The sequence below is a fragment of the Nerophis ophidion genome, linkage group LG14 (genome assembly GCF_033978795.1).
Source record: "Nerophis ophidion isolate RoL-2023_Sa linkage group LG14, RoL_Noph_v1.0, whole genome shotgun sequence".
Lineage (NCBI taxonomy): Eukaryota > Metazoa > Chordata > Actinopteri > Syngnathiformes > Syngnathidae > Nerophis > Nerophis ophidion.
In genome coordinates this window covers 53,404,614-53,430,561 of record NC_084624.1, presented here as the reverse complement: position 1 = coordinate 53,430,561, position 25,948 = coordinate 53,404,614, and the positions used below count along the sequence as shown (strand labels likewise).

At 43.6% G+C, this 25,948-nt stretch overlaps 1 protein-coding gene across 3 annotated transcripts in view; it reads left to right on the top strand.

Moving 5' to 3' along the window:
• The window catches only part of pde1cb (phosphodiesterase 1C, calmodulin-dependent b), a 316,561-nt gene that overhangs the window by 18,259 nt on the left and 272,354 nt on the right, over window positions 1–25,948 (top strand). For 2 of the 3 annotated variants that reach the window (XM_061921040.1, XM_061921039.1), the window contains exon 1: window positions 20,085–20,295. The exons of the other annotated variant lie outside the window; for it this stretch is intronic. In XM_061921040.1, coding sequence (XP_061777024.1) covers window positions 20,214–20,295 — 82 coding nt within the window. In that variant the 5' untranslated portion in view covers window positions 20,085–20,213. Of the gene's footprint in view, window positions 1–20,084; window positions 20,296–25,948 lie in introns of those variants that run through there. 3 annotated transcript variants of the gene reach the window in all.

Sequence of the window (25,948 nt, the reverse complement as noted above, 5' to 3'; positions counted from 1 at the left end):
TAAATACTTCAGGGAGGGCAGGGGACAGCCGATGATTTTTTTGCAGACTTTATGACCCTCTGAATCGCCTGTTTGTCTGCTTCAGTGCAGCTGGCGTACCACACTGTTACGCAGTACGTCAGCAGGCTCTCGACAGCCGAGCGATAGAAGGTCACCAACAGCTGCCTCTCCAGTCTGTTCTTCCTCAGCACCCTCAGGAAGTGGAGTCTCCGCTGGGCCTTCCGGATGACCGCAGTTGTATTTTGGGTCCAGGACAGGTCAGCAGATATGAGGGTGCCGAGGAACTTGAAGGAGCTGACTCTTTCCACCTCCTCGTCGTTGATGTAGAGGGGGGCGGGGTCTGCAGTGTTTTTCCTGAAGTCAAAGATGAGTTCCTTGGTTTTTGTGGTGTTCAGTGCCAAATTATTCACTGAACACCGTGCTGATAGTTTCAGGACCTCATCTCTGTATGCAGACTCATCCCACCCTGTAATGGGACCCACCGCCGTTGTGTCATCGGCGAACTTGATGATGGTGTTCTCCGAGTGGGCCGGACTACAGTCATGGGTGTAGAGGGAGTACAGCAAAGGGCTCAGCACACAGCCCTGTGGGGAGCCGATGCTGCGTGTGCGGGGGGAGGAGAGATGGGGGCCAAGTTTTACTGTCTGAGGTCGGTTGGTCAGGAAGTCCTTAATCCAAAGACAGGTGGGTGAGGGGAGGCCTAATTGGAAGGTCACATGAAGTTTGGAGCTCTGTAGCAACTGACTGTGCAGGAAGTCTTTGCACTATGCGCTTCAGCATCCACTGACCCCTCTCTGTCAGTTTACCTGGCCTAACACTTGGTGGCTGAGTTGCTGTTGTTCCCAAACTCTTCCATGTTCTTACAATAAAGTTGACTTCAGAATATTTAGGAGCGAGGAAATTTCACGACTGGATTTGTTGCACAGGTGGTACTATATGACATTTCCTTGCTGGAAATCATGGAAAGCGGCCCATTCTTTCACAAATGTTTGTAGAAACAGTCTCCATGCCTAAGTGCTTGATTTGATACACCGGGCCAAGAGATTATGGCACCTGATTCTCATCATTTGGATGGGTGGCCAATTACTTTTGGCAATATAGTGTATGTACACGGCACAAACAGAGACTTGTACTCCTACGATGCTGTCACGATTGTGCGCTGTCATTTCCAAAGCTCAACAAGTCCGCTTTGCTGCCTTTAAACACACAATAAGAGGACTTACTGTATGTTTGAATGAAAACATGTTGCTATTTTCACTCAACATGGACAAAAAGACAGATCAAAATGGGCTTTGTGACACTCCCGCCAGCGCCAATGACACCCAGCTACTTTGACAAGCAAGACTTTCTGCTCTGCGTCATAAGAAAGGTGAATCATGACCTAATGTTTTTAATTCTTAACGAAAATTCCTCAAGTTAACTAACGTGTGTTGCTACCATTTGTGTAGATTGTGCACGCGTGTAAAAAGCGACCAAGCAACTAAAAAAAAAATCATGATTTACTGATGTTAAAGACAATATACCGTATTTCCTTGAATTGTCGCCGGGTATATAGTATGCGTCTGCCTAGAATTACTGCCGGGTCAAACTCGTTTCGCAAAATATTATTTTTATTAGCGCAAGTCTAGAATTTCCGCCGGGTCAAACTCGTTTCGCCAAAAAATTAGCATATGCCTAGAATTTCCGCCGGGTCAAACTCGTCACGTCACGAGTAACACTTCACCTGTCATCATTTTCAAAATGGAGGAGGCTGATTTCAATAATTTGAAATCGCATAAAGGGAAGAAGATTCAATCAATCAAACAATGTTTATTTATATAGCCCCAAATCACAAATGTCTCAAAGGACTGCACAAATCATTACGACTACAACATCCTCGGAAGAACCCACAAAAGGGCAAGGAAAACTCACACCCAGTGGGCAGGGAGAATTCACATCCAGTGGGACGCCAGTGACAATGCTGACCATGAGAAACCTTGGAGAGGACCTCAGATGTGGGTAACCCCCCCCTCTAGGGGACCGAAAGCAATGGATGTCGAGCGGGTCTAACATGATACTGTGAAAGTTCAATCCATAGTGGCTCCAGCACAGCCGCGAGAGTTCAGTTCAAAGCGGATCCAAGACAGCAGCGAGAGTCCCGTCCACAGGAGACCATCTCAAGCGGAGGCGGATCAGCAGCGTCGAGATGTCCCCAATCGATACAGGCGAGCGGTCCATCCTGGGTCCCGACGAGCGGTCCATCCTGGGTCTCGACTCTGGACAGCCAGTACTTCATCCATGGTCATCGGACCGGACCCCCTCCACAAGGGAGTGGGGGACATAGGAGAAAGAAAAGAAGCGGCAGATCAACTGGTCTAAAAAGGAGGTCTATTTAAAGGCTAGAGTATACAGATGAGTTTTAAGGTGAGACTTAAATGCTTCTACTGAGGTAGAAGCATTTAGAACTATTCAGTAGGATCTAAAGTCCAAGCTATTGAATATGCTAAAAAGAACAATAAGCAGCTATGTTTTATTAATATACCGTAGCTGCGTGTGTCAAATATGAGTCATTAAATGACCTCTGCCTCCTGGTGGTAGAGGGCGCTAGTGATCCTTCTTGCGACTACTCGGCTGCAGAAGAAGTGACAACAAGCAGCAAGAGTGAGCGGCGATTGTTTATTTTTTCCTCTCGCTTGCACTTTTAACATGGAGGATTACATATCTAAAATAAAACAGTTTTCTAAACTGGACTTTCAGTCGAAGCAGGAGTTAATAAAGGAAGATCTCCACCGAGACAGAGAGACTTTTAAAACTGAAGAAAGATAAGGAAGACTTCTATAAACAAGTTATCGATGCTTTTGATCAGAAGGAGCTGCGCATGGACTTCATTTATAAGTAAAGGTAAGACCATGATAACGTTTTTTTTTATTAAATGTGCTTTTCATGATGGTATTCTTACATCGCACTCAAATTTATAAGCGCTGGCCTAAATTTACCGCATGCCTTTGGTTAGCGCCGGAGTTTAAAATAATCAGCGCCCCGGCGGCAATTTAAGGAAATACGGTACACTTCATTGCACATGTACTTTATCACTATATACATGATTAAATGCTTTGTAAGTTCACAAGTTTTGCAGCAGCAAGCACAGGTCCGTAGGCTTATAGGCACTTAAACATGCAAAAGGCTTTAATTGGCTCGTTAGAAATCATTTCCACTTCACTGCACGTGCACCCTATTACCATGTTGCTCATTTAACATGTTCAAATTCCATTAGTGTTGGTTTTCAGCAGCACGGGTGAGCATGCACGCTCCAAACACTAAAAGAGATTCATATAATGTTCCCAGGCTGGTTTGAAAGTACATGTACATGTACTTTATAATGTAATGTACATGTCATTGTACGTCTAATGTGTCAAAATGAACATAATAACAGAGGTTTCAGTTCGCGATGCCACCTCAGTAGAAGCATTTAAGTCTCACCTTAAAACTCATTTGTATACTCTAGCCTTTAAATAGACTCCCTTTTTAGACCAGTTGATCTGCCGTTTCTTTTCTTTTTCTTCTATGTCCCTCCGTGTATCAGCTGGGGACATCTCTGCGCTGCTGGTCCGCTACCCTTGGGATGGTTTCCTGCTGGCTCCGCTGTGAACGGGACTCTCGCTGCTGTGTTTGGACTGGACTCTCGCGACTGTGTTGGATCCACTATGGATTGAACTTTCACAGTATCATGTTAGATCCGCGCGACATCCATTGCTTTCCTCCTCTCCAAGGTTCTCATAGTCATCATTGTCACCGACGTCCCACTGGGTCATTATTGTCACCAATGTCCCACTGGGTGTGAGTTTTCCTTGCCCTTATGTGGGCCTACCGAGGATGTCGTGGTGGTTTGTGCAGCCCTTTGAGACACTAGTGATTTAGGGCTATATAAGTAAACATTGATTGATTGATTGATTGAGGTTTAATGCTGCCACCAAGTCAGCTGTTGCTGCTTTTTCCAGGCTTCTGATTGGACAAAATGTGCATGACCGCAGGTGTTTAAGTTTGTGTGTAGACATAGACACTTTTGAAACTAGACTTGAGCGGATGGAGATCGTTTTAAGTGAAGTGAAGTGAATTATATTTATATAGCGCTTTTTTCAAGTGACTCAAAGCGCTTTACATAGTGAAACCCAATATCTAAGTTACATTTAAACCAGTGTGGGTGGCGCTGGGAGCAGGTGGGTAAAGTGTCTTGCCCAAGGACACAACGGCAGTGACTAGGAATGGCGGAAGCGGGAATCGAACCTGCAACCCTCAAGTTGCTGGCACGGCCACTCTACAAACCGAGCTATACCGCCCCTTTAAGACCTTTTTTTATTGTCATTCCATTTTTTTTTTTTCAAACTCCCCTAAATCTTTTGAAATGAAAACTAACAATTAAGGTCGAACTTTTCGCAGTGTGAGTTTTTGAACCTCCGTTTGGACGTCTCTGAATAGTGAAGTGAAGTGAATTATATTTATATAGCGCTTTTCTCTCGTGACTCAAAGCGCTTTACATGGTGAAACCCAATATCTAAGTTACATTTAAACCAGTGTGGGTGGCACTGGGAGCAGGTGGGTAAAGTGTCTTGCCCAAGGACACAACGGCAGTGACTAGGATGGCGGAAGCGGGAATCGAACCTGCAACCCTCAAGTTGCTGGCACGGCCACTCTACCAGCCGAGCTATACCGCTATACCCAATAGAATGTGCGTTTGTGTGTAGTACCTCAGTTTCCTCTGTCATTCCAAAAATATGCATGTTAGCTTAATTGGAGACTGCAAAATGTCCATAAATAAGTAATGTTAGTGTGAAAGATTGTGTATAAATAGTATATTATGTGCCTGCGATTGGCCATGCTCATTTTGAGTTGGCTTGTCTTTAAGCTGGTCCGTTGTATGTTAGCATTACGCTAGCGGCATTAACGCTCAACCGTCAGCCTGCATAATTGTATCGCTTTTTTCATCCATCCATCCATCTTCCGCTCATCTGAGGTCGGGGCGCGGGGGCAGCAGCCTAAGCAGAGAAGCTTAGACTTCCCTCTCCCCAGCCACTTTGTCCACCGAGGCGTTCCCAGGCCAGCAGGGAGAAATAGTCTCCCCAAGGTGTCCTGGGTCTTCCCCGTGGCCTCCTACCGGTCGGACGTGCCCTAAACACCTCCCCAGGGTGCTTTTTTCAGTTTATTCCAAATTATAACATTGATCTAACTTTAACCTTAAAGTGACTTTATTGTGACGATTATCAATAGAACACTTAGTCTTTAGAATTATTATTTTTGAATGAACTATCTACTGCATGGGTGCCCATTACGTCGATCTCGATCGACTGGTCGATCTCGGAGGGTGTGTCAGTCGATCTCAAGCCAGGCATTAAAAAATCGACATAAAAATGAGCAATCATCAATCATACCAAGACTTCACTTTCGTCAGTTGTTTGATATTCTCGGCACCCGAGGATCTTGTGAGATGACGCTGGCTGCTGCGAGCTCATATTTAAGAAAAAAATCACTAACAGGGCGGACGCAGAGAAACACATTTTATTTCTAGAGACTCCGTACCTACTGTCAAAACTCTAAAGACCGACTGCACACTTCCTGTCTTCACCATAAAAGACCTGTTTCATCCTGCCTGTGCTAACAAAATAAGAGTCTCAGAAAGCTAGCAAGCTACGGAGTTTGATGCCAATGTATTTCTCCCCCGCCCTCAGCGACCGCTTTCTCACTTGCTTGCCCACCCGCACACTCACTGACGTCACTCACCTGCTGCCAGACATTAAAGGGCCACACACATATGCTACTCTCATAACAAATTGTTTAAAAACGAGTATGCAAGTTGGACAAATGAGATGCCAAATCCAACCACTTTCATGTGGTATTGGACAGAAAGGAGGACTTTTTATTTCCTCCATTTGAAAATGCGGACGTTATCAGCACCACTGTCTAATTCCAATCAATGCAAGTCATCAGAATCAGGTAATAAACCAACTTATATTCTTGTCTTCATGAAAGAAAGGAATCTATGTGTGTTAAACATGCTTGTATTATCATTAAACACCATTAACTTGTTAACAAAAATGTCTCTTTCATGAATAAATAAATATAAATTATAAATAGGAATGAGGTAGATCTCCTCGACTTGGTCAATTGAAAAGTAGCTCACCTGCAGAAAAAGTGTGAGCGCCCCTGATCTACTGTCTTGATCCATGTTTTGTTTGGTTATGTTCTATTTGTTTTTGGACTCCTTTAGTTCCTGTTTGTGCACCTCCTGAGTTTGTTTTGTCCCCATGGTTACATATTATTTTCACCTGCCTTTTACGCTCACGGCCCTGCGATGATGTGGCGACTTGTCCAGGGTGTACTCCACCTTCCGCCCGATTATAGCTGAGATAGGCACCAAAGGGAATAATAGAATAGAAAGTACTTTATTGATCTCTGGGGGGAATTCAGAGCGGTAGTAAATGGATGGATGGATGGATTTTACGCTCACCTGTTGCTCATTAGTGACTATTTAAGCCTGCCTTTTCCGGTCACTCGTGGTGGCTTCACTGTTTGCTTCATGCTCATGTCAAGTAATATTTGTCTGCTCCCTAGCCTATGCTAAGTCTTAGCTCCTCGTTTGTTAGGCACGCTTGCCTTTTTGTTGTTTTGGTAGGTGGATGATTTATGAAGAATAAATCAAGTCCTACCTTCACGCTTTCGTCCGCAGTTGTCAGTTTTGCATCCCGGCTGCACCCTTGACCTCGACATCTACTATATATATATATATATATATATATATATATATATATGTATATATATATATATATATATATATATATATATATGTATATATATATATATATATGTATATATATATATTCTTCGTGCACTAATTGACTGAAAGAGCATGCACTTGATGCGATGATGTCATGTTATCGTTGGGAAAATGCATTTTTAGACCATATGGTTTGCCTAGGATACGCCGAGAGTAACAAGCGGTTGCCTTGTTGCCTTTCCATTAAGAACAATAAATCATTTTTTAGTAAAAGTTTGCTGGTTTCAAGAAATGTAATGGCGAGCGCATATCATTATAGCACTAGCATTTACTTCATTTGAGAATATTTTTCAACGTATTGAGCAAAAAGGTCTCATTTGTTGTTTCTTGTTATTAGTGAGAATATACTTATTTTAAGCTATTTTTGGGTTAGTTAGCTAATTTTACTTGTTTTGGAAAGTCTCGACAAGCCGAATGTTCTTGTTCTATTGGCAGATCATTTTGCTTAGGTCATATAAAATACCCCTCATTTTTGGATTTTTTTTTTCTTGTTTTTGAACACTGAATTTTTGCAGCTTGGCTACATGTAACGAGCGACTGCCCAACACTGTGGACAACATCCCGCGACCTTGGCGTTGTGCTGTGGTGTGCATTGTGTTGGAAAACAACAGAGTAGCCATGTTTGTTTGTTCCTGTTCAAACATCTGTGGGGAAATGCTTCCGCTAATTAGTCGGACGGTTTTAGTGTCGGCCAAACGTGATCAGCTCCAGTCAGCTTAGAAGGTAAATGATATGTGAGGCTTTAAATCACAATGTTGACGTTGACCCCAAACTATCTCCGACTGTTTCCATTTCTCCTTTAAGGGCAGACAAAAAGTTATTAGCTAGTTGTTTGGCCATGTTTCCTTCAGTTGTTTGGCCATGTTTCCTTCAGTTGTTTGGCCATGTTTCCTTCAGTTGTTTGGCCATGTTTCCTTCAGTTCTTTGGCCATGTTTCTTTCAGTTATTTGGCCATGTTTCCTTCAGTTGTTTGGCCATGTTTCCTTCAGGATGGTGATGCTGCTGCTCTGATACAGGCTACCAGCACTTGTATTAATATGTTCCATTTTTTTTTCTTCTCCTCTCTGATTGCTCCCTGGGGTTTCCATTGCGGTCCAACATTACCTTTTTAAAAGGAGGCTGTAATGAGCATTTAGCAGGGGAAAAGGAAAGCACCCAGTCTTAATGACACTGGTGTGTCACTGTGGTGACGGTGGTAGGCGCGTGTCTTTCCACAGACCGGGAGAAACCTCTAATGAGCTTGTTTTGCCGTCTGATTGTTATTGTGGCCATGCCATTGGGAGACTATATGTATTTGTATGTAAATTGTACGGAATATGTACTGAACTGCGCAATCTACTAATAAAAGTATCAATCAATCAATCCTCAAAAAGTGGTCGAACTGACTGACTGATTAGCGGTGTCCTGATTCGACTTATTCACTTGCGATACCGATATAGAGCAAGCCCGGTCACAGGCAATTAGTTACAGAGCCTGCTAGTCCGGATGAGGAGTCAGTTAAGATAGGACTAGCCAGCGCCAGGCTGGATAATCTCTGCACACATAGCAATTCTCTTAGAATAATACATAACTCACATAATGTTTTTTCTGTTGTGACTGTGTCAGAGTTGGACATGCGTTCTATTGAGTTGGCAAATTACCGTATTTCCTAGAATTACTGCTGGGTCAAACTCGTTTCGCAAAATAAATAGCGCATGCTTAGCACTACCGCCGGCTCAGGATTAGCGCCAGGTCAAACTAGTTTTGTAAAATATTATTTTTATTAGCGCATGTCTAGAATTTCTGCTGGGTCAAACTCGTTTCGCCAAATAATTAGCATATGCCTAGAATTTCCACCGGGTCAAACTCGTCACGTCACGATTTACACTTCATCTGTCATCATTTTTCAAAATGGAGGAGGCTGATTTCAATAATTTGAAATCGCATAAAGGGAAGAAGATTAAGAGTTATTCAGTAGGATTTAAGGTCCATGCTATTGAATATGCTAAAAAGAACAATAAGCAGCTATGTTTTATTAATATACCGTAGCTGCCTGTGTCAAATAGGAGTTATTAAATGACTCCTGCCTCCTGGTGGTAGAGGGCGCTAGTGATCCTTCTTGCGACTACTCGGCTGCAGAAGAAGTGACAACAAGCAGCAAGAGTGAGCAGCATGTGTTTATTTTTTTCCTCTCGCTTGCACTTTTAACATGGAGGATTACATATCTAAAATAAAACAGTTTTCTAAACTGGACTTTTAATCGAAGCAGGAGGTACTAAAGGAAGATCTCCGTCGAGACGGACAGACTTTTAAAACTGAATAAAGATAAGGAAGACTTCTATAAACAAGTTATCGATGCTTTTGATCAGAAGGAGCTGCGCATGGACTTCATTTATAAGTAAAGGTAAGACAGGATTTCCCACACATTCATTTATTTGTGACGGCCCGCCACAAAAGAATTACTGCCGCGACAAATAAAAAAAATAAAAAAATAATATAGATATATATATATATTTTTTTCCCCGACTTTTGACTCGCTCGACTGCTTATAATAGCAATGGGACTCTGTCTGTGTATGGAGATCGTTGTTACATATTACATAAATATGTAGATATTATATAAATATGTATATAAATATGTACACAATGTTTTATAATTATATTCCAACTCCGCGTTCTTCTTGGTCATCGCCGCCGCTGCCTCCACCCCGCCGCCCGACTACACCACCACAAATAGATGCCTGACCTGTGGGAAACACTGTAAGACCATAATAATGTTATTTTTTTTATAAAATGTGCTTTTCTTGTTGGTATCCTTACATCACACTCAGATTTATAAGCGCAGGCCTGAATTTACCGCATGCCTTTGGTAAACGCCGGAGTGAGAAGAGGTTTTTAATTCATTAGCGCCCCGGCGGCAATTCAAGGAAATACGGTATATTAGAAAATAAAGTCATGAAAATGACTGCTGTCATTTGATTATGATAATAAAATATTGAACTTGTTATTTAGTCAGCTTTGGGACAGGTGTGCTGCAGGTGTGGCCGCAGTACACCTGCATGTGCACGTCTGACGTTGCTCACATGTGCTCCACTGAATGCTCAAGGAGTTTTTACCTTAGAGGGAACATTGTTTGGGGGTATCCATAATACGTCGACAGGGAGAAGATTTTATTCACACGATGAGTCGGGTGTGTCTTGACCTCCGCGGCGGAGGCTCTGCCGAACCCCTGAGGCCGACTCACCGAACCCCGAGGGTTCGATCGAACCTAGGTTAAGAACTACTGGACCAGAGGGAAGTGGGCTCCACTTTTGCACATTTGTTTCATTTGTACTCTTGCACTTTGCTTTAAAACATTTGGACCTTAAGTTGTTTATTCCGTGTGAGGTTCATCCTCAATGAATGAAGAGCTAAAGCCATGAGGCGTGTCATCACAAAGCAAAGAAAGGGGTGATAGAGGTGGAACTAAACGCTCTTCTGACAGGGAAGACTGTCTCCACCGTGAATACACCCAGCCTAATGAGTGCCAGTGCCTTGTCACCTCCTGTGTAACACATATGTTACGTCTAAAAGGTCCCTCCGTCGCTTAGCAACAGCATCAGCACCAAACCCCTCCCTCCCCCAGCCCACACCCGTCCAAACAGTAATGACCCTTGGGAAAAAAAACAAAAGTATGGTTGACAAAGACGCAGCAAATATACGGCGCTAGGTGACATTTAGCATTCATCAGCTGGTGTAGAGCATGGCTCTTTAGAAAAGAAGTCGACCATTAATGGATCAGACTACGAGGTGGGATTCCATTACGAATCCGGGTCTACATTGCAATTATAAATCGATTATTTAAACATATTTAATGATTATATTGTATCGTATTAATATACGGATGGTTTTAATGTAGTGTATATTATTAGTGAATATTCTACATTTATGACATTTAATTATTAATTATACGTCTACAAGGCGGGCAGCGCAGTGGACCAGGGGTTAGTGCGTCTGCCTCACAATACGAAGGTCCTTAGTGGTCCTGAGTTCAATCCCGGGCTAGGGGTCTTTCCGTGTGGAGTTTGCATGTTCTCACTGTGACTGCGTGGGTTCTACTCTGGCTTCCTGCCACTTCCAAAGACATGCACCTGGGGATAGGCCCCTCCCACCTCCAAAGACATGCACCTGGGGATAGGCCCCTCCCACCTCCAAAGACATGCACCTGGGGATAGGCCCCTCCCACCTCCAACGACATGCACCTGGGGATAGGCCCCTCCCACCTCCAAAGACATGCACCTGGGGATAGGCCCCTCCCACCTCCAAAGACAGGCACCTGGGGATAGGCCCCTCCCACCTCCAAAGACATGCACCTGGGGATAGGCCCCTCCCACCTCCAAAGACATGCACCTGGGGATTGACCCCTCCCACCTCCAAAAACATGCACCTGGGGATTGGCCCCTCCCACCTCCAAAGACATGCACCTGGGGATAGACCCCTCCCACCTCCAAAGACATGCACCTGGGGATTGGCCCCTCCCACCTCCAAAGACATTCACCTGGGGATAGGCCCCTTCCACCTCCAAAGGCATGCACCTGGGGATAGGCCCCTCCCACCTCCAAAGACATGCACCTGGGGATAGGCCCCTCCCACCTCCAAAGACATGCACTGGGGATAGGCCCCTCCCACCTCCAAAGACATGCACCTGACAATTGGCCCCTCCCACCTCCAAAGACATGCACCTGGGGATAGGTTGATATGCAACACTAAATGGTCCCTAGTGTGTGAATGTTGTCTGTCTATCTGTGTTGGTCCTGTGATGAGGTGGCGACTTGTCCAGGGTGTACCCCGCCTTCCGCCCGAATGCAGCTGAGATAGGCTCCAGCACCCCCCGCAACCCTAAAAATGGACAAGCAGTAGAAAATGGATGGATGGAAGATTATTTTCTCAATAATAGGGAATATGTACTGTAATGTGCAATCTACTAATACAAGTTTCAATCAATCAATCAATCAATCAATCAATCAATCAATCAATCAAAACCCCTCCTTTCATTCTGCTGTGCTATAAATGCCCATGGCAGCTGAAACCGATGCAAGATTGTCCCCTCTTGCAGCCTGCAAACACCAGGGACTATCAGCCCAGGTTTAACTACACGGAGGACAGTACACCTTGGCACGTTGAAGGTGGAACAAAACTAGGATGGACTGAAGGCCGCCTGCAGCTTTCCGAGCTGTTCACCAGCAGCAGACAAAATGAGTGGCAGCGTAATTATCTAACAAGTGTGGAGGGTAATGTTCCTCCCAGAGCGGCTTGGGCTCAGCGTTGTATTTGGAAAAGTGTCTTGATGATCGGGATTGATCTTCATTTCCTCCACTACACTTGCAACATGTGCTCTGTACGCCATGGCGTCCCTACGGCGCTTGATGGCTTCTGACGTGTTGTTGACCAAGCAGCTATCACTCACACTCTTCTCAATTTGCACTCGCCTCCACCTGGAATCGCTCATTAGAGTGTGATAGCACTGGAGGGGCCTGAAATATACCCTCGTGTCATTGACTGCTCCTTTTTTTCTTCTTTGTCCTATTCTGTGTGTTGATAGTGCTTAAAGGGGAACATTATCACCAAACCTATGCAAGCGTCAATATATACCTTGATGTTGCAGAAAAAATACCATGTATTTTTTAACCGATTTCCGAAATCTAAATGGGTGAATTTTGCAAATTAAACGCCTTTCTGTTTATCGGTCTTTTAGCGATGACGTCAGAACGTGACGTCACCGAGGTAACACACCCGCCATATTCATTTTCACATTACGCACACCGGGTCTCAGTTCTGTTATTTTCTGTTTTTTCGACAAATTTTTGGAACCTTGGAGACATCATGCCTCGTCGGTGTGTTGTCGGAGGGTGTAACAACACTAACAGGGAGGGATTCAAGTTGCACCACTGGCAAGAAATCTGCCGCCAGACCCCCATTGAATTTACCAGAGTGTCTCCACATTTGACCGGCGATGCTAAGACAGACATGGCACAGAGATGTATGGATAACCTGCAGATGCATTTGCAACGATAAATTCAACGAAATCACAAAGGTGAGTTTTGTTGATGTTTTTGACTTATGTGCTAATCAGACATATTTGGTCACGGCATAACTACCAGCTAATCGATGCTAACATGCTACGTTAATCGATGCTAATATGCTATTTACCCTAGCTGTATGTACATTTGAAACTAGATACCCACATTTAATGTGAAACAAACACTTACCAATCGACGGATTTAAGTTGCTCCAGTGTCACAAGATGCGAAAGTCCTGATCGTTTGGTCCGCACATTTTTCCGGCGATGCTAATAAGGCAGCCATGCTATGGGCCACTTCATTAGGTACACCCACGCTATGGCCGAATAGCGTCAATAGCTATTCGCTCAATAGCTTCAATTTATTCTTCAATTTCGTTTTCGCTATCTGCCTCCATACTCCGACCATCTGTTTCAATACATGCGTAATCTGTTGAATCGCTTAAACCGCTGAAATCCGAGTCTGAATCCGAGCTAATGTCGCTATATCTTGCTGTGGTAACCGCCATGTTGTTTACATTGGCAGCACTGTATGACGTCACAGGGAAATGGATAGTGGTTTCGAAGATAGCGAAAATAAGGCACTTTAAAGCTTTATTTGGGGATATTCCGGGACCGGAATATCCCCAAATAAAGCTTTAAAGTGCATCTAAAGTTGGAGAATAGGATATGAAAATGACAGCATTTCTTCTTCTGGGGCGGTATAGCTCGGTTGGTAGAGTGGCCGTGCCAGCAACTTGAGGGTTTCAGGGTCGATCCCCGCTTCCGCCATCCTAGTCACTGCCGTTGTGTCCTTGGGCAAGACACTTGACCCACCTGCTCCCAGTGCCACCCACACTGGTTTAAATGTAAAAATTAGATATTGGATTTCACTATGTAAAGCGCTTTGAGTCACTACAGAAAAAGCGCTTCATAAATATAATTCACTTCACTTCTGTCTGTTGAGCCACAACAATACAGACTTTAAAGGCCTACTGAAATGAGATGTTCTTATTTAAAACGGGGATACCAGGTTGTATGCCTTTTCAGTCAAAGACAACTTTATTTTTTGTAGTAAAACTGAAATATGCAGTATTTCCCCCATTGCCCAAAACATTCAGAATGCAATGTTTGATCCGAAGTGATTAGAGCCCTAAAAAGATCAATAATGCAGCACGCCATTGATTTAAATGTATTATTATTTCTGAGTAATCACAGCGAAAAAATGAATAAAATCCCACTAAATATCTTTGGGATCCAAAAGGTCCCCCACTCATAAAGTGATACATTTTTTATATTATTTGTTTTACTTTCAATACTTAAGTTACGAGATCAACTTCTGATATATCTGTAGATTTTACGTTTGAACTATTATTTTGTTGGTTTTATGCTCTTTTGTCAAAGAATACACTGTTTTTATATGGCAACCACACAATATATGCAAATAATATCCATCCATCCATTTTCTGCCGCTTATTCCCGTTCGGGGTCGCGGGGGGCGCTGGCGCCTATCTCAGCTACAATCGGGCGGAAGGCGGGGTACACCCTGGACAAGTCGCCACCTCATCGCAGGGCCAACACGGATAGACAGACAACATTCACACTCACATTCACACACTAGGGCCAATTTAGTGTTGCCAATCAACCTATCCCCAGGTGCATGTTTTTGGAAGTGGGAGGAAGCCGGAGTACCCGGAGGGAACCCACGCAGTCACGGGGAGAACATGCAAACTCCACACAGAAAGATCCCGAGCCTGGATTTGAACCCAGGACTGCAGGACCTTCGTATTGTGAGGCAGACGCACTAACCCCTCTGCCACCGTGAAGACTGCAAATAATATTTTACACATAAAACATTATAAAGTGAAATATTTGAAGTAATTGGAGCCTTAAAGGCCTACTGAAATGAGATGTTCTTATTAAAACGGGGATAGCAGGTCCAGTCTATGTGTCATACTTCATCATTTCGCGATATTGCCATATTTTTGCTGAAAGGATTTAGTAGAGAAAATCGATGATAAAGTTCTCAACTTTTGGTCGCTAATAAAAAAGCCTTGCCTGTACCGGAAGTAGCAGACGATGTGCGCGTGACGTCACGGGTTGTGGAGCTCCTCACATCTGAACATTGTTTACAATCATGGCCACCAGCAGCAAGAGCGATTCGGACCGAGAAAGCGACGATTTCCCCATTAACTTGAGCGACATGAAAGATTCATGGATGAGGATGGTGAGAGTGAAGGACCAGAAAAAAAAAAAAGACGAGGTCAGTGGGAGCGATTCAGATGTTATTAGACACATTTACTTGGATAATTCTGGAAAACCCCTTTTCTGCTTATTGTGTTACTAGTGTTTTAGTGAGATTATAACCAGTGTTGAAAGGGCCCTTGACCCTTCCAAGGTTTCTCATTACGCCCATTGGGTTGAGTTTTTCCTTGCCCTGAAATGAGATCTGAGCCGAGGATGTCGTTGGGGCTTGTGCAGCCCTTTGAGAAACTCGTTATTAAGAGCTTTATAATTAAGTTTTTGTGTCCTGGGTATGACGCTAAACTACATCCAGGCATGAGATGGGAGGTTGTGTGTGGGGTTAGTGAGTCCCAACTAACGTCTATAAAATGCACACAAAGAACCGTTTGCATCTTCTCTTGTGACTGGCGGGCGGTCAGCGCCATAAAGCTGAGCGGGTCGGGTCCCTGGGTAGCTGGGGCGCGGACAACAAACAGGACAGACTAAGTTCAACAGCCCAGTAAGGGAATTAGTCTAGGAGAAGGATCTCTGATATAAAATACCCCTTCCAACCCGCACCAAGCCAGCGTGGAAGGTGTAGGCTAATAACCAGCATGAAAAGTACGCCAAATGGCAGAAACATGCTGAGGCTTTCGTCCAGCAGTGGACTGACAACGGCTGATGATGAAATAAGTTTTGATTGATTGATCCACTCCCCGTTCCCCCACCTGCCATGCAACACTGGGTTCTTGCAAATAAACTTTTTTTTTGTCATTTTTGGGGGGGTCCCCACATCTGCTGTCGCCTCCAAGGTTTCTCATTGTCATCCCGTTGGTTTGAGTTTTTCCTTGCCCTGATGTGGGATCTGAGCCGAAGATGTGGTTGCGGCTTGTGCAGCCCTTTGAGACACTGGTGATTTAGAGCTACCGTACTTCCTTGAATTGCCGCCCGGGCGCGAATTGATTTAAGACCTCTTCTCACTCCGGCGTTTACCAAAGGCATGCGGTAAATTTAGGCCTGCGCTTATAAATTTGAGTGTGATGTAAGGATACCATCATGAAAAGCACATTTGATAAAAAAAAAAGTTCTTATGGTCTTACCTTTACTTATAAATGAAGTCCATGCGCAGCTCCTTCTGATCAAAAGCATTGATAACTTGTTTATAGAAGTCTTCCTTATCTGTCTTCAGTTTTATAAGTCTCTTTGTCTTGATGGAGATCTTCCTTTATTACCTCCTGCTTTGATTGAAAGTCCAGTTTAGAAAAGAGTTTTATTTTAGATATGTAATCCTCCATGTTAAAAGTGCAAGCGAGAGGAAAAAATAAACACACTTGCTCACTCTTGCTGCTTGTTGTCACTTTTTCTGCAGCTGAGTAGTCGCAAGAAGGATCACTAGCGCCCTCTACCACCAGGAGGCGGGAGTCATTTAATGACTCATATTTGACACACGCGGCTACGGTTTGTTTAATAAAACATAGCAGCTTACTGTTCTTTTTAGCATATTCATTAACTTGGACCTTAAATCCTACTGAATAGCTCTTAATCTTCTTCCTTTCATGCGATTTCAAATGATTGAAATCAGCCTCCTCCATTTTGAAAATGATGACAGGTGAAGTGTCACTCGTGACGTGACGAGTTTGACCCGGCGGAAATTCTCGGCATATGCTAATTATTTGGCGAAACGAGTTTGACCCAGCGGAAATTCTAGACATGCGCTAATAAAAATAATATTTTGCGAAACGAGTTTGACCCGGCAGTATTTCTAGGCAGGCGCGTACTATATACCCGGCGGCAATTCAAGGAAATACGGTATATAAGTAAACATTGATTGATTGTGTACTTTTACTGGAGCGCTTACATAGCGGTTGTTCATAATATTTTTCTGCGTCTCAGCGTAAGCGTCTGCGAAACGAAAAGGCTAGGTGGCGTTGATTTAAAGGGGAACGTTATCACAATTTCAAAAGGGTTAAAAACAATAAAAATCAATTCCCAGTGGCATGTTGTGACTTTTGAAGTTTTTTTCAAAATTTTATCGGTCTCCGAATATCCCTAAAAAAAGCTTTAAAGTGCTTGATTTTCGCTATTTGCGATGCCACTATCCATTTCCCTGTGACGTCACACAGTGCTGCCAATGTAAACCAACAATGGCGAATAGCACAGCAAGATATAGCGACATTAGCTCGGATTCAGACTCGGACTTCAGCGGTTTAAGCGATTCAACAGATTACGCATGTATTGAAACGGATGGTTGGAGTATGAAAATATTGAAGAAGTAACTGAAGCTATTGAGCAAATAGCTATTGACGCTATTCATAGCCATAGCATCCCCGGTAAAATGTGCGGACCAAACGATCAGGACTTTCGCATCTCGTGACACTGGAGCAACTTAAATCCTTCGATTGGTAAGTGTTTTTTTTCGCATTAAATGTGGGTGGAAGGAAACGTAATATAGTTGCAAATGCATCTGCAGGTTTATCCATACATTTCTGTTCCATGTCTGCTTTAGCACCGCCGTTAAATAGCATGTTAGCGTCGATTAGCATAGCATGTTAGTATCGATTAGCTGGCAGTCACGCCGCAACCAAATATGTCTGATTAGCACATAAGTCAACATCAACAAAACTCACCTTTGTGATTTCGTTGACTTTATCGTTGCAAATGCATCTGCAGGTTATCCATACATCTATGTGCCATGTCTGCTTTAGCACCGCCGGTAAATAGCATGTTAGCATCGATTAGCGTAGCATGTTAGCATCGATTAGCTGGCAGTCAACATCAACAAAACTCACCTTTGTGATTTCTGTGACTTTATCGTTGCAAATGCATCTGCAGGTTATCCATACATCTCTGTGCCATGTCTGCTTTAGCACCGCCGGTAAATAGCATGTTATCATCGATTAGCATCGCATGTTAGCATCGATTAGCTGGCAGTCACGCCGCAACCAAATATGTCTGATTAGCACATAAGTCAACATCAACAAAACTCACCTTTGTGATTTCGTTGAATTTATCGTTGCAAATGCATCTGCAGGTTATCCATACATCTCTGTGCCATGTCTGTCATCGCCGGTAAAATGTGGAGACACTCCGGCACATTCAATGGGGGTCTGGCGGCAGATTTCTTGCCACTTTCGCATCTTCGGGCCAGTGGTGCAACTTGAATCCCTCCCTGTTAGTGTTGTTACAACCTCCGACAACACACCGACGAGGCATGATGTCTCCAAGGTTCCAAAAAATAGTCGAAAAAACGTAAAATAACAGAGCTGAGACCCGGTTTTTGTAATGTGTTGAAAATTACCTCGGCGACGTCACATTCTGACGTCATCCCCTCCAGAGCCATCCATCCATCCATCCATCATCTTCCGCTTATCCGAGGTCGGATCGCGGGGGCAGCAGCCTAAGCAGGGAAGCCCAGACTTTCCTCTCCCTAACCAACACTGTCCAGATCTTCCCGGGGGATCCCGAGGCGTTCCCAGGCCAGCCGGGAGACATAGTCTTCCCAACGTGTCCTGGGTCTTCCCCGTGGCCTCCTACCAGCTGGACGTGCCCTAAACACCTCCCTAGGGAGGCGTTCGGGTGGCATCCTGACCAGATGCCCGAACCACCTCATCTGGCTCCTCTCCATGTGGAGGAGCAGCGGCTTTACTTTGAGTTCCTCCCGGATGGCAGAGCTTCTCACCCTATCTCTAAGGGAGAGACCCGCCACACGGGGGAGGAAACTCATTTGGGCCGCTTGTACCCGTGATCTTGTCCTTTCAGTCATGACCCAAAGCTCATGACCCCTACAGAGCGATAAACAGAAAGGCGTTTAATTTGCCAAAATTCACCCATTTAGAGTTTGGAAATCGGTTAAAAAAATATGTGGTCTTTTTTCTGCACCATCAAGGTATATATTGACACTTACATAGGTCTGGTGATAATGTTCCCCTTTAAGGACTCCTCGTCACATAATCACTCTTTTTCCGTCTCCCACCTGTTTCACCAGAATACAAACGTCAATTGACCATTTGTCATTTTTTTCGGAAGAATAGGTTCCATGGCAACACTACATTAGATTAGATTAGATAGTACTTTATTTATTCCGTCAGGAGAGTTCCTTCAGGAAAATTACAATTTTCAGCACAATCCCATTGAAGATCAGACAAACATTACAGGGAGACAGAACAGGATCGCTGACGGGTCTGCCGGCTTCCAGCGCCCCTTACAAAAAAGATGACATACAGGTAAACAGGGGGCGGGATGGGAGAAAAGAATAGAAGATTAAAATAAAATTTAAAAAAACGGTCTTAGCCTGGGCCCTGGAGAGGGGGTCCAGACTGAGGCCAATGGAAAACAACAACTCATAGCCATAGTACACATCCCTCTTCCTTGTGTGTAAGAGGGAAACATCAAACATCAAAGAACACAGAGGACATTAAAGACATTAAAGCAGCAGATACAAGCAGACACTTCTACATACAGATATGAATAAAAAGTAAAATAAACATATCCACTGTGGTGGCCTCTGTGGTGTTCCACGCCATTGTCCGCTGGGGTGGAGGGAGCATGGCCAGAGACAGGAGCAGACCCAACAAAGCAACCAAGACAGCCGACTCCACTCTCGGCCAGTGTCCAGTCCATGTCCGTTGGCCCTAGTGTGTGAATGTTGTCTGTCTATCTGTGTTGGCCCTCCGATGAGATGGCGACTTGTCCAGGGTGTACCCCGCCTTCCGCCCGATTGCAGCTGAGATAGGCTCCAGCGACCCCAAAAGGGACACGAGGTAGAAAATGGATGGATGGGAGGTTCCAACTCTCAGCCTCTGGTGATTCTGCTAAAAATGCTTCCTAGTAGTAGGAGGAGTCATGTTCTTTTAAAAGATCTGGAGAGATGTGCTCGCCTCCCACCAACTACTCACCTACCATACCTCTTGGAGGCGAGAGAGAGCAAGAGAGAGAGAGAGGAGGAGAAGTCATTAGGCATAAGTTGAAATGAGCTTGTTGAGGTGTGAGGAGAGGAGGAGGAGGAGGAGGCGGTGGAGAAGGTCTTTGCCCGAGTCTGCCAGTTCTCTGCCAGCAGTGGAGCCAGAGGACCAGACCGCCGTGTCGATCCTTTCTTTCCCACACTGAAGACTCAACAACCGAGCGCTTGCCTTCAGAAGCAGACTCCAGTCGCCAGGGTGCGTAAACCATGGAAGCCAACTCCAAAAAGCACAGCTTTAGAAAAGGTCGGAGTGCCACTTTCAGCATTGATGGCTTCAACATCACCATCGGTAAGTCTCAAGGCTTTTTCCACACACTCATCTACGTGTGTGAGTGTGTGAGTGTGTGTGTGTGTGTGTGTGTGTTAGGCAAGCGGCACGGTGGAGCACAACCCATCCGAGCCTCGCCGCTTAACTGGGCGCATTAGTCCATTCTGCCGAAGTTGATGCTTGCAGCCGCACCATGGAAACAAGCGAGCTTTTAGACCGGCGCTGACGTCACCCGGGATTCGTGCCATCGTCCTGACAACCGCAGTGTTGATCGGTTTGGGCGCTCGGGGAAATGTGGGGAAACTTTTAATCCGAGAGGGCTTTAGGAACATGACTTTTGTTGCCTTGCTGCAGGCCAGTGTTTTTCAACCCTTTTTTTCCCCCCCATTGAAATAATGCGGAGGCACACCAACAGCAGAAATTATTGAAAAATGAAACTCAGCAGCCGATATTGACAAGAAAAAGTCATTCTCGTAATTTTTGGATTTCAATTCATCACTATAGCTCTTGTCTCAAAGTAGGTGTACTGTCACCATCTGTCACATCACACCCTGACTTATTTGCACTTTTTTGCTCTTTTCCTGTGTGTAGTGTTTTACTTCTTGTCTTGCGCTCTTATTTTGGTGGCTTTTTCTCATTTTTGGTATTTTCCTGTAGCAGATTAATGTCTTCCTTTTCCTTTTGAGCGATATTTACGGCATCTAATTTGTTTTAGTAATCAAGACTGTTTGATTATCCTTTCTTTGGACATTGTTGATTGTCATGTAATGTCCAGATTTTTTTGCTGTTTTCCTGTGTGTAGTGTTTTACTTCTTGTCTTTCGCTTCTATTTTAATGGCTTTTTCTCTTGTTTTTGTATTTTCCTGTAGCAGTTTCATGTCTTCCTTTGTGCAATATTCCCCACATCTACTTTGTTTTAGCAATCAAGACTGTTTGATTATCCTTTGTGTGGACATTGTTGATTGTCATGTCATGTCCAGATGTACTTTGTGGACGCCATCTGCTCCACAGTAAGTCTTTGCTGTCGTCCAGCATTCTGTTTTTGTTTACTTTGCAGCCAGGTCAGTTTTAGTTTCAATCCGCATAGCCTTCCCTAAGCTTCAATGCCTATTCTTAGGGCCACTTGCCTTTTATTTATTTTTGGTCTAAGTGTTTGATACCTGTATACCTCCACGCTACCTCCCACCACCTACTGATAGGGAAGAGTATTACACGGTTACTCTGCCGAGCTCTATACAGCAGTGTTCTTCAACCTTTTCTGAGCCAAGGTACATTTTTTTTCCATTGAAAAAATGCGGAGGCACACCAACAGCAGAAATTATTGAAAATGAAACTCTGCAGCCGATATTGACAATACAAAGTTATTGTCGTAATTTTGGGGTTTCAATTCAAAGCATAAGCAAGCATGCATCACTATAGCTCTTGTCTCAAAGTAGGTGTACTGTCACTGTCTGTCACATTACACGCTGACTTATTTTCACTTTTTTGCTCTTTTCCTGTGTGTAGTGTTTTACTTCTTGTCTTGCACTCCTATTTTGGTGGCTTTTTCTCATTTTTGGTATTTTCCTGTAGCAGATTCATGTCTTCCTTTTGAGCGCTATTCTCCGCATCTACTTTGTTTTAGTAATCAAGACTGTTTGATTATCCTATCCGTGGACATTATTGATTGTCATGTCATGTTCAGATGTACTTTGTGGACGCCATCTGCTCCACACGCTGTAAGTCTTTGCTGTCGTCCAGCATTCTGTTTTTGTTTACTTCGCAGCCAGGTCAGTTTTATTTTCAATCCGCATAGCCTTCCCTAAGCTTCAATGCCTTTTCTTAGGGCCACATGCCCTTTATTTATTTTTGGTCTAAGTGTTTGATACCTGTATACCTCCACGCTACCTCCCACCACCTACTGATAGGGAAGAGTATTACACAGTCACTCTGCCGAGCTCTATACAGCAGTGTTCTTCAACCTTTTCTGAGCCAAGGTAAATTTTTTTTCCATTGAAAAAATGCGGAGGCACGCCAACAGCAGAAAACATTATAAAATTTAACTCTGCAGCTGATATTGACAATACAAAGTAATTCTCGTAATTTTTGGATATCAATTCAAACCATAAGCAAGCATGCATCACTATAGCTCTTGTCTCAAAGTAGGTGTACTGTCACCACCTGTCACATCACACCCTGACTTATTTTCACTTTTTTGCTCTTTTCCTGTGTGTAGTGTTTTACTTCTTGTCTTGCGCTCCTATTTTGATGGCTTTTTCTCTTTTTTGGTATTTTCCTGTAGCAGATTGATGTCTTCCTTTTCCTTTTGAGCGATATTTACGGCATCTAGTTTGTTTTAGTAATCAAGACTGTTTGATTATCCTTTGTGGGGACATTGTTGATTGTCATGTCATGTCCAGATGTACTTTGTGGACGCCATCTGCTCCATACGCTGTAAGTCTTTGCTGTCGTCCAGCATTCTGTTTTTGTTTACTTCGCAGCCAGGTCAGTTTTATTTTCAATCCGCATAGCCTTCCCTAAGCTTCAATGCCTTTTCTTAGGGCCACATGCCCTTTATTTATTTTTGGTTTAAGTGTTTGATACCTGTATACCTCCACGCTGCCTCCCGCCACCTACTGATAGGGAAGAGTATTACACAGTCACTCTGCCGAGCTCTATACAGCAGTGTTCTTCAACCTTTTCTGAGGCAAGGCACATTTTTTTCCATTGAAAAAATGCGGAGGCACGCCAACAGCAGAAAACATTATAAAATTTAACTCTGCAGCCGATATTGACAATACAAAGTAATTCTCGTAATTTTTGGATATCAATTCAAAGCATAAGCAAGCATGCATCACTATAGCTCTTGTCTCAAAGTAGGTGTACTGTCACCACCTGTCACATCACATCCTGACTTATTTTCACTTTTTTGCTCTTTTCCTGTGTGTAGTGTTTTACTTCTTGTCTTGCGCTCCTATTTTGATGGCTTTTTCTCTTTTTTGGTATTTTCCTGTAGCAGATTGATGTCTTCCTTTTCCTTTTGAGCGATATTTACGGCATCTAGTTTGTTTTAGTAATCAAGACTGTTTGATTATCCTTTGTGGGGACATTGTTGATTGTCATGTCATGTTCAGATGTACTTTGTGGACGCCATCTGCTCCACACGCTGTAAGTCTTTGCTGTCGTCCAGCATTCTGTTTTTGTTTACTTTGCAGCCAGGTCAGTTTTAGTTTCAATCCGCATAGCCTTCCCTAAGCTTCAATGTCTATTCTTAGGGCCACTTGCCTTTTATTTATTTTTGGTTTAAGTGTTTGATACCTGTATACCCACACGCTACCTCCCGCCACCTACTGATAGGGAAGAGTATTACACAGTTACTCTGCCGAGCTCTAGACAGCAGTGTTTTTCAACCTTTTCTGAGCCAAGGTACATTTTTTTTCCATTGAAAAAATGCGGAGGCACACCAACAGCAGAAATTATTGAAAATGAAACTCTGCAGCCGATATTGACAATACAAAGTTATTGTCGTAATTTTTGGATATCAATTCAAAGCATAAGCAAGCATGCATCACTATAGCTCTTGTCTCAAAGTAGGTGTACTGTCACCATCTGTCACATTACACGCTGACTTATTTTCACTTTTTTGCTCTTTTCCTGTGTGTAGTGTTTTACTTCTTGTCTTGCGCTCCTATTTTGGTGGCTTTTTCTCATTTTTGGTATTTTCCTGTAGCAGATTCATGTCTTCCTTTTGAGCGCTATTCTCCACATCTACTTTGTTTTAGTAATCAAGACTGTTTGATTATCCTATCTGTGGACATTGTTGATTGTCATGTCATGTCCAGATGTACTTTGTGGACGCCATCTGCTCCATACGCTGTAAGTCTTTGCTGTCGTCCAGCATTCTGTTTTTGTTTACTTCGCAGCCAGGTCAGTTTTATTTTCAATCCGCATAGCCTTCCCTAAGCTTCAATGCCTTTTCTTAGGGCCACATGCCCTTTATTTATTTTTGGTTTAAGTGTTTGATACCTGTATACCTCCACGCTGCCTCCCGCCACCTACTGATAGGGCAGAGTATTACACAGTTACTCTGCCGAGCTCTATACAGCCGTGTTTTTCAACCTTTTCTGAGCCAAGGCACATTTTTTTCCATTGAAAAAATGCGGAGGCACACCAACAGCAGAAAACATTATAAAATTTAACTCTGCAGCCGATATTGACAATACAAAGTAATTCTCGTAATTTTTGGATATCAATTCAAAGCATAAGCAAGCATGCATGACTATAGCTCTTGTCTCAAAGTAGGTGTACTGTCACCACCTGTCACATCACATCCTGACTTATTTTCACTTTTTTGCTCTTTTCCTGTGTGTAGTGTTTTACTTCTTGTCTTGCGCTCCTATTTTGATGGCTTTTTCTCTTTTTTGGTATTTTCCTGTAGCAGATTGATGTCTTCCTTTTCCTTTTGAGCGATATTTACGGCATCTAGTTTGTTTTAGTAATCAAGACTGTTTGATTATCCTTTGTGGGGACATTGTTGATTGTTATGTCATGTCCAGATGTACTTTGTGGACGCCATCTGCTCCATACACTGTAAGTCTTTGCTGTCGTCCAGCATTCTGTTTTTGTTTACTTTGCAGCCAGTTCCGTTTTAGTTTCGTCCCGCATAGCCTTCCCTAAGCTTCAATGCCTTTTCTTAGGGCCACTTGCCTTTTATTTATTTTTTTGTCTAAGTGTTTGATACCTGTATACCTCCACGCTACCTCCCGCCACCTACTGATAGGGCAGAGTATTACACGGTTACTCTGCCGAGCTCTATACAGCAGTGTTTTTCAACCGTTTTTGAGCCAAGGCACATTTTTTTCCATTGAAAAAATGCGGAGGCACACCAACAGCAGAAATTATTGAAAAATGAAACTCAGCAGCTGATATTGACAAGAAAAAGTCATTCTCGTAATTTTTGGATATCAATTCAAAGCATAAGAAAGCATGCATCACTATAGCTCTTGTCTCAAAGTAGGTGTACTGTCACCACCTGTCACATCACATCCTGACATATTTTCTCTTTTTTGCTGTTTTCCTGTGTGTAGTGTTTTACTTCTTGTCTTTCGCTTCTATTTTAATGGCTTTTTCTCTTGTTTTTGTATTTTCCTGTAGCAGTTTCATGTCTTCCTTTGAGCAATATTCCCCACATCTACTTTGTTTTAGCAATCAAGACTGTTTGATTATCCTTTGTGTGGACATTGTTGATTGTCATGTCAGGTTCAGATGTACTTTGTGGACGCCATCTGCTCCACATGCTGTAAGTCTTTGCTGTCGTCCAGCATTCTGTTTTCATTTACTTTGCAGCCAGTTCAGTTTTATTTTCGTCCTGCATAGCCTTCCTTAAGCTTCAATGCCTTTTCCTAGGGGCACTTAGTGACTCTTGCCTTTTATTTATTTTTGGTTTAAGTGTTTGATACCTGTTTACCTGCACACTGCCTCCTGCCTTGTCTGTGTATCTGCAGCACGGCGGACAGGGGTTAGTGCGTGTGCCTCACAATATGAAGGTCCTGGGTTCCATCCCCTGGCTCAGGGTTTTTCTTTGTGGAGTTTGCATGGTCTCCCCGTGACTGCGTGGCTTCCCTCCGGGTACTCCGGCTTCCTCCCACCTCCAAAGACATGCACCTGGGGATAGGCCCCTCCCACCTCCAAAGAT